A 13,571-nucleotide genomic window follows, 5' to 3' on the forward strand; every position below is an offset into this window, starting at 1 on the left:
ATTACTTACTTCTGCTACACTTGTATGCTCATCAATGGAAACGAATATTTTATATAAGAGTGTTTCAAAATAATCTCCCAACACTCGATTCATAACAAAGCCTTCCAAGGGAGGTACTGTATATTAAAAAAATAATAATAATTAATATAAAACAGTTAAATGTGAGTAATGTCAGATATTCATTTTAGTTTCAACAGTATATTCTGATTAACAATTTCAATTCAGCAGATTTAGAAATTAGTTCAATATTATGATTTTATTTACTATGTTTATTTCAAATGAAACCTAATTGTATTTAAGTATTCTTAATTTATATAGATTTCTTTATATGTATATAACAATTCCTTGAATATAAAATTAACCAGATAAGTCATCTTCATATAAATATAAATATTCTTAGTCATCATAAATAAAATTCATTTGTCCATGCATTCTAAGGAGTAGAAAAATGTGGTGAATTTTAAATCAAGTATCAAATTTGGTATTGTATAAAGTTTCCGGGAATAAGGTTGCATTAAATATTTGGGAATTAAAAAATAAACTGAACAATATATTCAAAAGGTGTTTGTGTTTTGTTTTGCCTTCTATTAAAAAGAAAACATATCCATTACTTGTAACATAAGAAATAACACTGATAAAATGCAATAAATGGATGTTTCCTTTTTAAATATCACTAATACAGTATGTTATTTGAATATTGTTATTAATGAATACCCTATTATATTTCAAAATTATAAAATAGATAAAGTTAAAGCTATTTGCCCTAGTTTAAATTATGAAAAGCACAGGATAACTTGTCCTTATGTGTTTTTGCAAACTGCAAAGGAAAATTATATGGATATGGTCTTAGCACTCAGCAGAATAAACCATGTTTCCCTAAAGCTTTCTCAGCATTATACTACTTTCAATGTGAATACTAAGAACTTAGTATTTTTTCTTATAATTTAAACTGCACACTGAAAAACCAGAAAATGGCAACACTCCTCTAGTGATTTCATAATATCCTTTTATCCAAACCATTCCTAATATATGGTTTATCCAAACCATATATTAGGACTTGTAGCAAAATTATATATTTTTTTTGTCAAATGACAAATCAAATAAATGACTATCACTGTCTTAAAAATATTTATCACAGCTCAGATGCTATGTTACTAACTCTAACATAGAAACTGCTCAGAAATTACATTTCATCTAGTCACCAGATGGAATAAAGTGAGGGATTTCTGTCTAACTTTAAAAAAAAAAAATTGTCACGATTTTTTTTTTTTTGAAGTTTGACAGAAGGTTCAAATCACAATAGGACGGGGGGAATTTAAATTTATTTACACTACAATTGAGTCAGTCAGTTATGGGTAAGGATAGCAAGTAATGTATAGGCATCATTCTGTATGTAGCTATGATGATAAGTAGAAGTTTCCATATAAAAGCATTATATATATCACATATTATGAAGAAATCACAAGTTTCCTAACTCAACCTTTTAATAAAAGCCAACAACCTAATTATGATAAGTTTCAACAATATGAGAATGCTAAAGGGTGCGGATAGTTTTACTCTATATAAGTTTAGTTTAATGATCCATATATAAAGTTTCAAGCTGCAGATCAAGCTGCAGTGAAGAAGTTAGAAGAACAGAAAAACAGCTGTCTGCTGTTTGTCCTCCTCAGCTAAAGATGGGAGCTTGTTTAGAAGACTTTTATAATCTTCATAAATTATGTCATAAATTATAATTTATGACAAATATAATCAAAAGTCTTAAAAATATCAAGAGCAACTGCTTGAGTTTCACCCAACTTTTCCACTGAATTTTTCCAAAGATGAGTAGCATAAGTCAATACAACACCAATGGACCAAACATGAATAGCATAAGCCAATATACCGCCACTGGGTCAAATGTGAGTGGCATAAGTCAATATATCAAAGGTGGATCAAAGATAATTAAGATAGGCCAACATATCACCATTGACAGAATCCTTATTTGCAATCATTGATGGGATAGAGTTTGAGATAGTTTAAGAGTTGGGTATTGTTGGATTTCTCCATTACTTTGGAAAAAAATTAAGGTAAGTGCAATGGTGCAATAATTGGAAATGAAAGATTTGTCACCTGATGAGCAAATTTCCAAATAGAAGGTAAAACATCAGTGGTATAAGAAAATGTAGAAAAGTGGTTCTGAGAACAAGTGGAGAAATGTCATCAGGACCTGTAACTTTCGGCTTCAAAATTGTTCAGAATTCTTTTAACATCCTTCTGTCAGAAGACAGTGGGAGACACTGAGTAGAGTATGTTGGATATGGCAGGGTGCTAGTAAAACAGCTTTATCTTTAGCTGAGGATATAATAGAACAATCAGATTGTAACAGAGGTACGAGTATACATGGACAAGGGTTGTGGACAATAGCTTTGAAAAGAGACCAAAATGCTCAACTATAATTTGGACAAGAAGCAAGTTTTCTACTTAGAGCCACTCCCCAACTTATGTAAGGGTTGCGGAACTCTACATAAGTTAGAATTTCCCTAAATGCTTATGCAGCACTCACAAATTTGATTGAAGCAAAAAAGAATGTTCGACAAACATGCAAATAGAATTATTTATTTAATTTTTTTTTTTATCTCATGTGCAGGAAAAATTACAAAAGTGTACAAAATTACAAAAATTTTAAAATTATAAAATTACAAAAAGAGAGGAGACAGGCATAATGTCAGCAAGTTTTACCTTTCGAGCATCATTGCCAGAATTAACTCTGCAGCTGATAATCATGCTGCTGTGGAAGTTGAGGGCTGTGAACATTTAGAAGGGGCTTTTTCCAACACATCACAAAATTTCTCTGCAGCTGCAGAATCAGCACTGGACTTCACCGCATATGTTAATGTTTTGGAAACTGACACGATGCTTGAACCTATTAAACCACTTGCTGCTTGCCATAAACTTAGCTTGGGGTTCACCATACTTATCCTTAATATCTCCATAAATACTTTTGCTTGAATGGCCATTGGACTCAAGGGGCACTTGCTTCTGAATCTGATTTTCCATCCATATTATTAATAGCTTTTCCATCTTCAATATAGCACCTGAATGCTGTTTTGTGATCACTGTTGATCTTAAATGCATTGATCCTTTAACATGTTCTTTTATACGTGCACTGCCCCTTAAAATAGTATTCACTGTTGAAGCAGCGAGACCTAATTCCGTGCAATAGGTGACAAAACTTTGTCCTGCTTCGTACTTCTTAATCATTTTCATCTTCATTCCTAAATCAATTTTGTTTCGCTTCATAGCACTGCCAGCACTTGCACTTTCCGTTGGTCCCTTTCCCTTCACCATTGTAATAAGTAAATAGGAATTAAGAGAATATTCTGAAAATTTATTTATGTTTTTTATATGATTGAAGATTTCAGTGAAGGGGACACACATTTCACCATAATAACGTAAAAACCCACAGAATTCCAGTTATCGGTGTTATCGCAAATGCAATAAGATCGAGTTTACTACCTTTTTATAATAGACTGAGCTAACAGAAAAGCCCAATAAACTGGAAAGTGTAAATTGTGTTTATTGTTTTATGGTGGTGACCTCCAGAAATGTGTTTTAGAAAAATATCGCAAAGGCATTCAAAGTTGATTCTTATAACAGAACAGTGTAGTGCAATTTCTATTATAAAAATGACCTTTTAGATAGATAAATAGCTTAGTTATATAGTGAAAATTAACTTCTGAGGGCTTGGGAATGAATTACCATTAAAAAAAAAAATGTGTTCTTGGGTTCACATTACAATATTTTCATGATACCTCCATTTATTCCTACTGGATGCAAAATACATTTCATTGATTTTTTTTAAGTTTTCACTGGCTGGCAAAAACTTACATAGAGTCGAATTTCCAAAAGTCAAGTATTATGTAAGCTGGGGAGTGCTCTATGTAGTTTTAACCAATAGTTTTACAACAGTTGCAAGCTTTAGTGCAGGCAGAAAACGAAGCTGGAGATCTGGATACAAGCCAACTGCTCTATGCTACATCCTTATCATGAAGAGCCTTAACACATTTATTGAAAGCACAAAGTTTAGATGATATAGGATAAGAATTTAGGATCAAATACAGAATAAAGGAATTCATCCCTACAAGAATAATTTCACTAACATGATTTGGGCAAACACTGAGATCAGATGGAATCATCAGAAAACACAACCTGCTTAAGAAAATTTTCATCACTTTCCATAATATGGTCAAGCCTATTCAATGCAAATTGAAATCAGTTTCGGTTTATATTCAGGTTTCAAGGCCTGCATAAGCTGCATTTTGTATGCATAGAGGTTTAAACATTTGTGCAGGACTCTGTGTACAGTTGCTCTTGATAGGAAGTGATCAATCAGAATTCTCTGGAGGCAGTTCTGACTGATTTGGAAGAGCTCACAGCAAAAGTTCCCCATACTTGTTTCACATCTTTGGCACATGTGCTAGGATGTCTATAACCTTTTTGTGATCGACATTTCCATAAACTTTTTATGCCACACATGTACAAGGTGGTGGCAGTTCAGTAATTTCTTTGGGTTTGAATATGAGGTTTCATCTCAATGAAGCATGCCACACATTGAGCCTTCTGTTGAGGAGATGCCATTTAAAGTTAAACTGCTCTTGGAAGACACAAGAACCACCTATAATATAATAAAAAAAATAAAAAAAAAAACTTTTTGAGTTGCTCTATCAATGGGTGTAAATTGTTTTTGTTTTTTAAAAACTTTTTTTTCTTTTTTGTAATGAATTTATGAAGTTGTTCAGGTTTTTTTGGAACACCCTGTACAAAGTAGTATAATTTCAAATACCTTTTATTTTTGTCTGCCCATTGTCACAAGGAAAAAAAAAAAAAACAGAAGAAGAAAAAAAAAAAAAAAATCACACACACACCCACAAAATAAACCCCTGCTTTAATGGACTCGCTTAACCACTTTTTTCTTCACATGGAACCTGGTGATGCAGCTGCATCAGCTACCTTACCATCAGCTAATAAACATTTTCACAATAGTGCCAGAGAGCAAATTTTTTACTCCACACCACCTTCAATCAGCTTGCAGAATGTTTCTGATATGAGTTGGAAATCAAGGAGCTCTTCACACTCTGAATAGGCTATAGTCAGTTTCCATGGACACACGTGACAAGCAAAATTTTAAGCTCTTCCACTCCAGAAAATAAATCATATTGTATTTTACTAGAATATTAAGTGCAGTAAAATACAGTATTATATTTAGTTTTTTTATTTCATAGTACAGTAAAATACAATATTATATTTAGTTTTTTATTTCATAGTGCAGTAAAATACAGTATTATATTTAGTTTTTTTATTTCATAGTGCAGTAAAATATAGTATTATATTTAGTTTTTTTTATTTCATAGTGCAGTACATTTTCACAATATTTAAAAACTTCTTTCAAGTTAGTCAATTTAGGACAATCAATTTAGTCTTCTCTCTGATATAGTCCATCCATTAGAGCAAGGTTTTATAGCATGCATGCACACAGACAAACACACACACACACACACACACACACACACACACACACACACACACACACACACACACACACACACACACACACACACACACACACACACCAATTAAACAGATAATATTCTTTACAACAGTTTAAATTAGAACTTACCAACAATAAAATCTTCATCTTCAATTGGTACATCTAAATATATTAAGCCTTTACGGTACAAACCTACAAAAATCCCACATTTTTCTGGTTAAAAAGTGCTTAAAAATAATTTTATTCATATAAAATATTTTACTCATATTAAAATAATTTTCTGATGATATAAAATGAAAACTGCAGTGATACTAAAATCTCTCAGAATTGATAATGAAATTTTATGAATAAAACCTAGTGGTTAAATAGGTTTCTCTTTCTTCCCTGTTCCCTCAGTGGATCTGATATCATCAGTGGTACAAGGAACAAAAATAACAGGAAGGCCGAGGTCTCAGATCCAATATATCGACTTGTTGCAAATTACTTTTAGGAAAGAAGCCTGGTCGTCACCGCAGGCACATATAAAGTAACGAGAAAAGTCATGAGAGGCTGCCCGCAGAGATTAGTTCTAGGCCCCTATTGCTGGAATGCAGTCTTTGATGGGTGGCTAACACTACAACACAACACAACAATGCTATCAAGTTAGCCTGTGTGGATGATCTGGCCATGTTCATATTTGGAAATTCTAGGTATGACCTGGACATCTGGGCCAACATGATCCTAGCTGATCTATCTGAATGTGCAACATGCAAACTCCAAATTTCAATGGGAAAAAACCAAACAAATGTTACTGAAAGAATATTAAATCGACCACCTAACATCAGATTAAGTAACACACATCAATTACACTAGTCAGGAACTACAAATACCTGTGGGCAATTCTAGATGACTGACTAAACTTCATATCCCATGCTAAATACATCATTCAGAAAATAAAGAATGATAACAGGCCAACTGATCAAAATCACTAAAACAGCCTGGGGAATCAAACCATCTACTCTGAAGCTCTATTATGAGTGTATTCTGATCCCAATAATTTGCTAAGCAGCAGGTGTCTAGGGGCAAAAGATTAGTCACAGCCTGGTAAAGAGATCTGCTCCCGGCACAATGCTTTTCTCTCCTTATTTCAAAAGCCTGTAGGACCATCTCTATGGTCGCTCTACAAGTCATCAACAGCAAGCTACTCGTACAGTACAAAGTGGCCTACTATTACCTACAATATCATAGAAGAAGACAAATACTGGCTAGGATAAACAACTTCACCATAAATCTATAAATATCACGAAAAGAAGATAATGGCAGCATCATAAAAGCCATGACCGAGTCCTGGCAAGAGGAATGGACTAGACTGGACTTGGGCAGAACTACATTTCAGTTCCTCCAAGCTGTTACGATCTTTACAAAATAGGAAATTCAGTGGTTTCCCCAAGGCCTAAATCTTACGTTCCTGCTGACAGGGCACAGCAGCATAAACTCCAAGCTGTTCGCTTTCGGGCTCTCTGACACTCAGAATTGCTCCTGCAGCCACCTAGAAACAGTGTATCACATAATCTACAACTATAATGTCTACTGGACATCAGAACAGAACTACATCTTGAAACAAATATTTACAGCTTAGAAGAAGCACCACAGCTGGTCTCCACTAAAGAGCCCTTCGTGGCATTTGCCAATTTTGTGGACAGGGTTTTCAAGAGAAGATGCAGGATACTGCACTCAACACCCAACTGAAGAAACCTGCTACCAACTTCACCCATTGTCCAACTACTTTCTACTTTTCAAATTCTTTACGGGGATGCCTCAACTCCATCTCCCAGCTCTACCTATCACCTATTCTCACTCCCATACCCCCACTTTTCCCTTCTGTAACCCATGCTCCTTTCAAGATTTTTTTTTTTTTCTGGGGACCCGGGGGAAGGCTCCTCTTCCTGGGCATACCATCAGTGCACTGTGTGCACCCTGGCATGCCTCCTCGTGGCTAGGGACAGGAGACAGGGGGCAGTGAAAAAACTCATTCTATGCCTGCAAAGACACCAGGAGCTAGCCAACAATGCTCAACAGAACAAATGCACCACTCTATACACCCACACTTACCACACTGCAGGCATTGGCATATGCCTTATACTTATGTGGGGTTCCCTCATTAACTACAGTAGTTAATGAGGGAATCCCACAGACCGCCATGACACAAACACATTTTGAAATTTGTATACCCCATATTCAAATCCCGCATCCCTTATATTTGTGTGACAACATGTCTCTGATATCCCTACAATGTCTACATTTGATGACTTAATTAGTACTTCAAATTCATCAAATATTGTCTGAGAAAGAGTAAGGATGCCATTAGCACTTAGCATACTCAATCAGATAAAGATTATAGAAAATTTAAAATAAAAATTTGTTATACAAAAGCAAATTTTGAAAGTCAGGAGACACATTAAAAAATTGAGCATAGACTTCTATTAACAGTGTAGGGCTAGGCTTTAGAGAGCCTGTTCCTAGCTTTGAGATGAAATTGATCTCTTAATCTTCTTGATCATCTGTAGTCTCCTCTTCCTACAGGTTTATAATCTATAGCTCATCATGGAAATCTATTTTTATTCATTCTGTGCAAGCAGTTAAGCCAATTTTTTCTGAAAATCTTCTATTTAATTTACTATATTGGTTACATTTAGTTGTCTTCTTATGTCTGTGTTTTCCTTTCAATCTAACGTTTTTTGTTTTGTTTTTTTTTTTTTGTTAGTTGTTGGCGCATCGGCTTCTGTGGCCATATTGCACCTCCCAAGGTTTTTGCATTCTCTCTGATCCAAGCCTGAGGCAGGATTCGAACCCACGACCGTTGGGTTGCCAGGTGGGCAGGCACGTTACCCACCAAGGCTAGCCCAGTCAGCTCAATCTAACATTGTTATACCCAGAAAGGTTCATAAGAATTTCATCTGTACAGCCTCTATTTCTTTGCTTCAAACCACAAATTTTCACTTCAACATTAAGTTTTTTTGATGCGATATTATGTAGCCTTAGCTGAGTTTCTCTAGTCATTTGTTTCACAAAGCATTGTCTGATAATCCCATTCATTCTATTGTAGGTTTGCATTTTGAATTCTAAATCACTCTTATATAATTTTTTCATTATATTTAAATTCCGAAACTTGCTCTACTATATTTCCATCAAGTTCTATCTTTACTCTTTGAATACTATTTCTGCAAATCCCCATTGCTTTTGTTTTTGTCTTAGACGTTTTCATTTTATATTCTAAGCTATTCTATTTTGTTGAAGTGATTTGCTACAATTTGAAGTTCATCTTCTGACATAGCAATTAAAATATGGTCATCTGCATACAGTATAGTATTTAATTTTAGGTCGTTTGTTAACTAGAATTGATTATCTACAACTGATTTCCATTCTTTTAGCAGTTTTTTTTATATAAATGTTGAGGAGTACAAGGGAGAAGCCACTGCCCTATCTTACACCTTTGTTTGTTGTAACAGGCTCTGATAATTGATTATTTATAACATAATGTTTAAGCATATTTTAACATATGAAGCTGATCCTAGATAAAAAATAAAGGAGGCTGAAATAGCTGGTCATCCTTTTGGTTGACAGGATATAAATGGGTAAGGAAAGGTTTGTTTCTTTTGTTTTAAATTTGATCCTCTAAAAAATCTCAAGGATGCATGATTCCATGCAGACCACCAAGATAACCAATTTTTAACAAAAAACATTTATAACAAATTTTTTTTTGTTGCATAATAATGTGAATGGAATCATTCTGATATTGCTACTTTGAAAATAAAATCTATTTGCTATTATTAATTTTGTTACATAATCTATTTCATTAAAAATGCTACTGTTCTAGTCTGAACTTACTTTTTACATCATTCATATTTATATCACCTGCTTTCTGGGAACCATCATCAATAATCTTATCAATCAGGTGCTTCTCATTTTCTGATACCATCTGAAATTATAATGTTCTCAATTATACACTTAAAAGAACCAGGAAGAAACAAATAACATTCAGAATAGTCTAGTCATTATACCATAAAGGATGAGTCAAGTAAAGTACTACCATAAAAGTTCTTTCAAAAAACAAATAATAGTTAAACTTGCAGTTTTTGGAGATTCTTAGGTGTAAACTTCAATTTTATATCAAAAAGAACCTCTAAGGCTCTTTCAGATAAGTGTTAAAAATGACAAAATGATGCAAAAAAAGCAAGGTTTATGTGGCATCTGTACATAATAAATAAATAAATAAATAAAAATAAATGCCTTACTGGTTTTATATTTTATCTAATTCCTCTTTAAATCAATGTAAACTAGGACTCTTGACTAAAAAGATTACATAACTTGATCCAACAGTTGATTACCCCCTTGTTCTCATCTACCCTAATAAGAGAAAATAGGCCTCATTATAAAAAAAAACCTTCCCATTTCACCATCCATTCACTCCAAATGCTTGTCTAGTTCTGCCTTGAACTTATTTTTAAGTTATCAGACTCCACTACAGCAGATGGAAGTTGTTCCAACTATCAACCTCCTGCTGGCTAAAGGCAAATTTCTGGACATCAATTCTACAATTGTCTTTCCTCAATTTAATTTATGTCCCCACAGGTGAGTAATCTGAGCAAGAGGAAGAATCCCATTAGCTTGCTAAAACCATTCAAGGTTTTATACACCTCGATTAGATCATCTCACAGGTGCCTAGTTTCCAGCTGCTGCAATTTGCACAACTTAAGCCTTTCTTGGTAACAGCAACCCTTTGTTCCATTCACCAATCTCAATACTCTTCTCCACACTCATTCCAGCAGCTCTACACCCTTCCTAAAATGAAGCCTCCAGACCTGTATATGGTACTCAAGGTGTGGCCTGACCACTGCCTTATACAAGGGGATAATCACATATTTTATCCCTGCTAGCAAAATTCCTGTATATCATTGACAAGACCCTATGAGCTACTCTGGCAGCCTGTCTGCACTGCTCAGAAAACTTCATATCTGACTGCACAATTACCCCCAGTCTCTTTCATTCTCCACTACTCTGAGGGTAACACTACAGAGTTGGTTACCCATATGCAGTAATTTGCATTTGTCAATGTTAAACTCCAGTTGCCACTTAGCCCATCTGCCCAAATTTTCTAGATCCTGTTGCAGTAGCAAACTGCCATTACTGTCATTAACAACCCTGACAACATTTGTATTGTCTGCAAACTTGGACATTATCTCTGATATACCTTCATCAATATCATTTATAAATACAGAAAACAAGGGCCCAACACCCAACCCTGGGGGACTCCACTAATAACATTAATCCACATTGATTAATTGATTACCACTCTGTCTTCTCCCACTCAACCATCCCTTTATCCATAGCAGCAACTTGCCCTTAATGCCATACTGCTCTAATTTGTACAGTAGTCTTCCATGTGCAACAGTATCAAAAGCTTTCCTAAAATCCAAGTATATGATATCAAAATTATTTTTTGCATCCAGTTCCTTTGTGACCACGTCATAGTATCCATTCAAATTTGTCAGACAAGACTTACCCTTAACAAACCCAAATGCTGTCCTTCTCTGTACTCCTCCGAGTAAGTCAACATCTTTCCTGAAATGAGGCTTCCAGACCTATAAACAATTAAAAATGTAGTCTAACCACTGATTTGCGCTGCAGGATAATTACCTCTATCTCTACTTGAACATTCCAGCTAACAGTACCCTAGACACTGTTAATGCAACATTATGACTGTTAAGAGAACTTCATGTCAGACTATATTACAACCCCAAAATCCTTTTCATCTTCAAGTATTGGGTTTACCTCCCAGTTGATAATTTATCTTGGGATTACTGTGACCCAGATACAAAACCCTGAATTTACAATTTGTCAATGCCTTCTTGTAGAAACATTCCCTGGTTTTCATTTTTAACAACCCTGTTCAACTTAATATCATTAACATTACTGATGAAAATTAGAAACAACAAGGGTCATACACAGAATCCCAAGGCAACTGCACTCATAACACTTGTCCATTCAGAGCACTGCCAATTTGCAACCACTCTGTCTCTCACCATTTAATTTCCTTTATCCACTGTAGCAAGTCATTCCCAATAGCACACTTTTCCAACTTATGCACAAAACATTTGTGTGGGACTGTGTCAAAAGCCTTTCTAAAATTGAAGCCAATTAAAACAAAATAACTTCTTGCATCAAGTCTCTCTGTGCCTACCTCATAGTAACTAATCAGATCAGTCAAGCATGGTCTTCTCTTAGCAAATGTAATGATTCTCTTATAATATTACTGTTGACATATAGGGTGTTATGCCATAAAGAGTTTTAAATGGCATAAGAAATAGGTGATCACATATTCTAAAAACTGTTATCAAAATAAGTATTTTTACTCAAAATTTTCCTTATTCTATACCACTGCCAAGAACAGCATCCTGAATGCAAAATATCTTGTAAATTTAATTCCTACCTTTCATAACATAAATTAATTCTTTTAAGTTTAAATGTAAGTTATTAAGTTTCGGTAGTAGATTAGAATAATTTTTTTGTTAAATACAAATTTCTATAATATTTTGTTAATTTAATTAATGTAATATTTTCTGAGTCTAATTATTGCTTTAACATATTCACTGCCACCTATATTTGAGAGGGTACATTCCAAGTGCCATAACTCTCAGGATGTTGAGGAGAAAGTTCTTAAATATATACCAGAAAAAAATCATTTGAAAAGTAAACATCAGAAATTCAAGTGAAAGTGAAAATTTACTTTAGACTGAACTGTAAATCAGAACAAAGCTCAAAATTTCATTTAAAGTTTTCCATGCATATAAATTTGCCTCAACACAAACAAAGAACATATATATATATACAAATATACACTGCATATCAACTCTACAACACACAGTTGGTGATAAACAAAAACCATGTGCTGCAAATAACAGATTTCAATCTATACCCATATTAAGCAGTTGTTAATTTCATATACAGGTGACCCCTGCTTAACGTTGATAATTCGTTCCAGAAAAACAGAACACCAAGTGAATCAGTGCTAATGGAGCACTGTTCCCATAAGGTAACATATGTATTTGTTTGTTTGTTTGTTATTTGATTTGTTTATTTGTTTATTTGTTATTTGATTAGGAGCAACTAAGGCCATATTGCTCTGGGGATATGAGGTGGTCATTCTCTGACCTTTCCGCATCCTCCGTATTTGGTGATTAGAGGCTCGAACCCGGTCTAATCAAGAAACGTGTGCTACGAACTGCTGCTCCTGCCCACCTGGCTATGGAGGCACCATATGTATTTGTGAGTTGCAGTCTATGCCATAGGACAAGGGTGGCCAACTTAATTTGTGGTGTGGCCTACTTTTTTTCTTCAAAATGTGCCGCAATCCACCATCTCAAGAATTTCATTGCACGTGGTTAAAAAATGTTAATCAACACATTGAAAAATGTTGTTTATAAATTATATACAATTCAAAGTATTTAAAGTTTTAATTTATGTGAAGTTTGACTTCATGTCATCTGCCAAGCTTTCAAAATTGAAGATATACTATGATAAGGCCAACCATAAAGAATCTTCTGTATGCGAGTACGTAAGAGTAGAGCGATTCTTCATCTTTTTTTTGTTTCAAATGCGAAAAGGTTAATTCAAAATCTCAAATCTTCTAAAGCAACGTTTCCCCTACCCTTTTTTCAGACAGACCACTACCATTTTAAGCGTAAATCACAGACTACAAAAAATATTAAACTATACATGCAAATACATTAATAACTATTTTTTAAATACAATGATAGGTACCCATACTTAACATGTGTAGTATATGTTTGGTTGTTATGGGCATATCTTTATCTCCCATCACTTGCCTACTGCAAGAAATGCTGTTTTATTATCTAGTCCTGTAGACTAATTTCATGAATTACACAAACCACTGGAAACACTGCATTAAACTCCAGGAAACAAAAAAACTACTTGCAACATTTTCTGTGGTTTACCCTACATAAAAAAGGAAGTTTTGTATACATATATATATTTTTTTTTATGA

The 13,571-nt window shown here is 34.2% G+C and overlaps 1 protein-coding gene across 1 annotated transcript in view; it reads right to left on the reverse strand.

Annotated features, from left to right (window-relative positions):
• Positions 1–13,571, reverse strand: part of LOC150085447 (protein FAM91A1) — a 211,016-nt gene that overhangs the window by 146,058 nt on the left and 51,387 nt on the right. The window contains exons 7-9 of the mRNA XM_090374568.1: positions 9,395–9,485; positions 5,657–5,719; positions 10–116 (exon numbers count right to left, since the gene is read on the reverse strand). Of these exons, the coding sequence (XP_090230694.1) occupies positions 10–116; positions 5,657–5,719; positions 9,395–9,485 (261 nt within the window). The remainder of the gene's footprint in view (positions 1–9; positions 117–5,656; positions 5,720–9,394; positions 9,486–13,571) is intronic.

Source organism: Mastigoproctus giganteus, chromosome 5 (genome assembly GCF_048544385.1).
Source record: "Mastigoproctus giganteus isolate SK-2022 chromosome 5, ASM4854438v1, whole genome shotgun sequence".
Lineage (NCBI taxonomy): Eukaryota > Metazoa > Arthropoda > Arachnida > Uropygi > Thelyphonidae > Mastigoproctus > Mastigoproctus giganteus.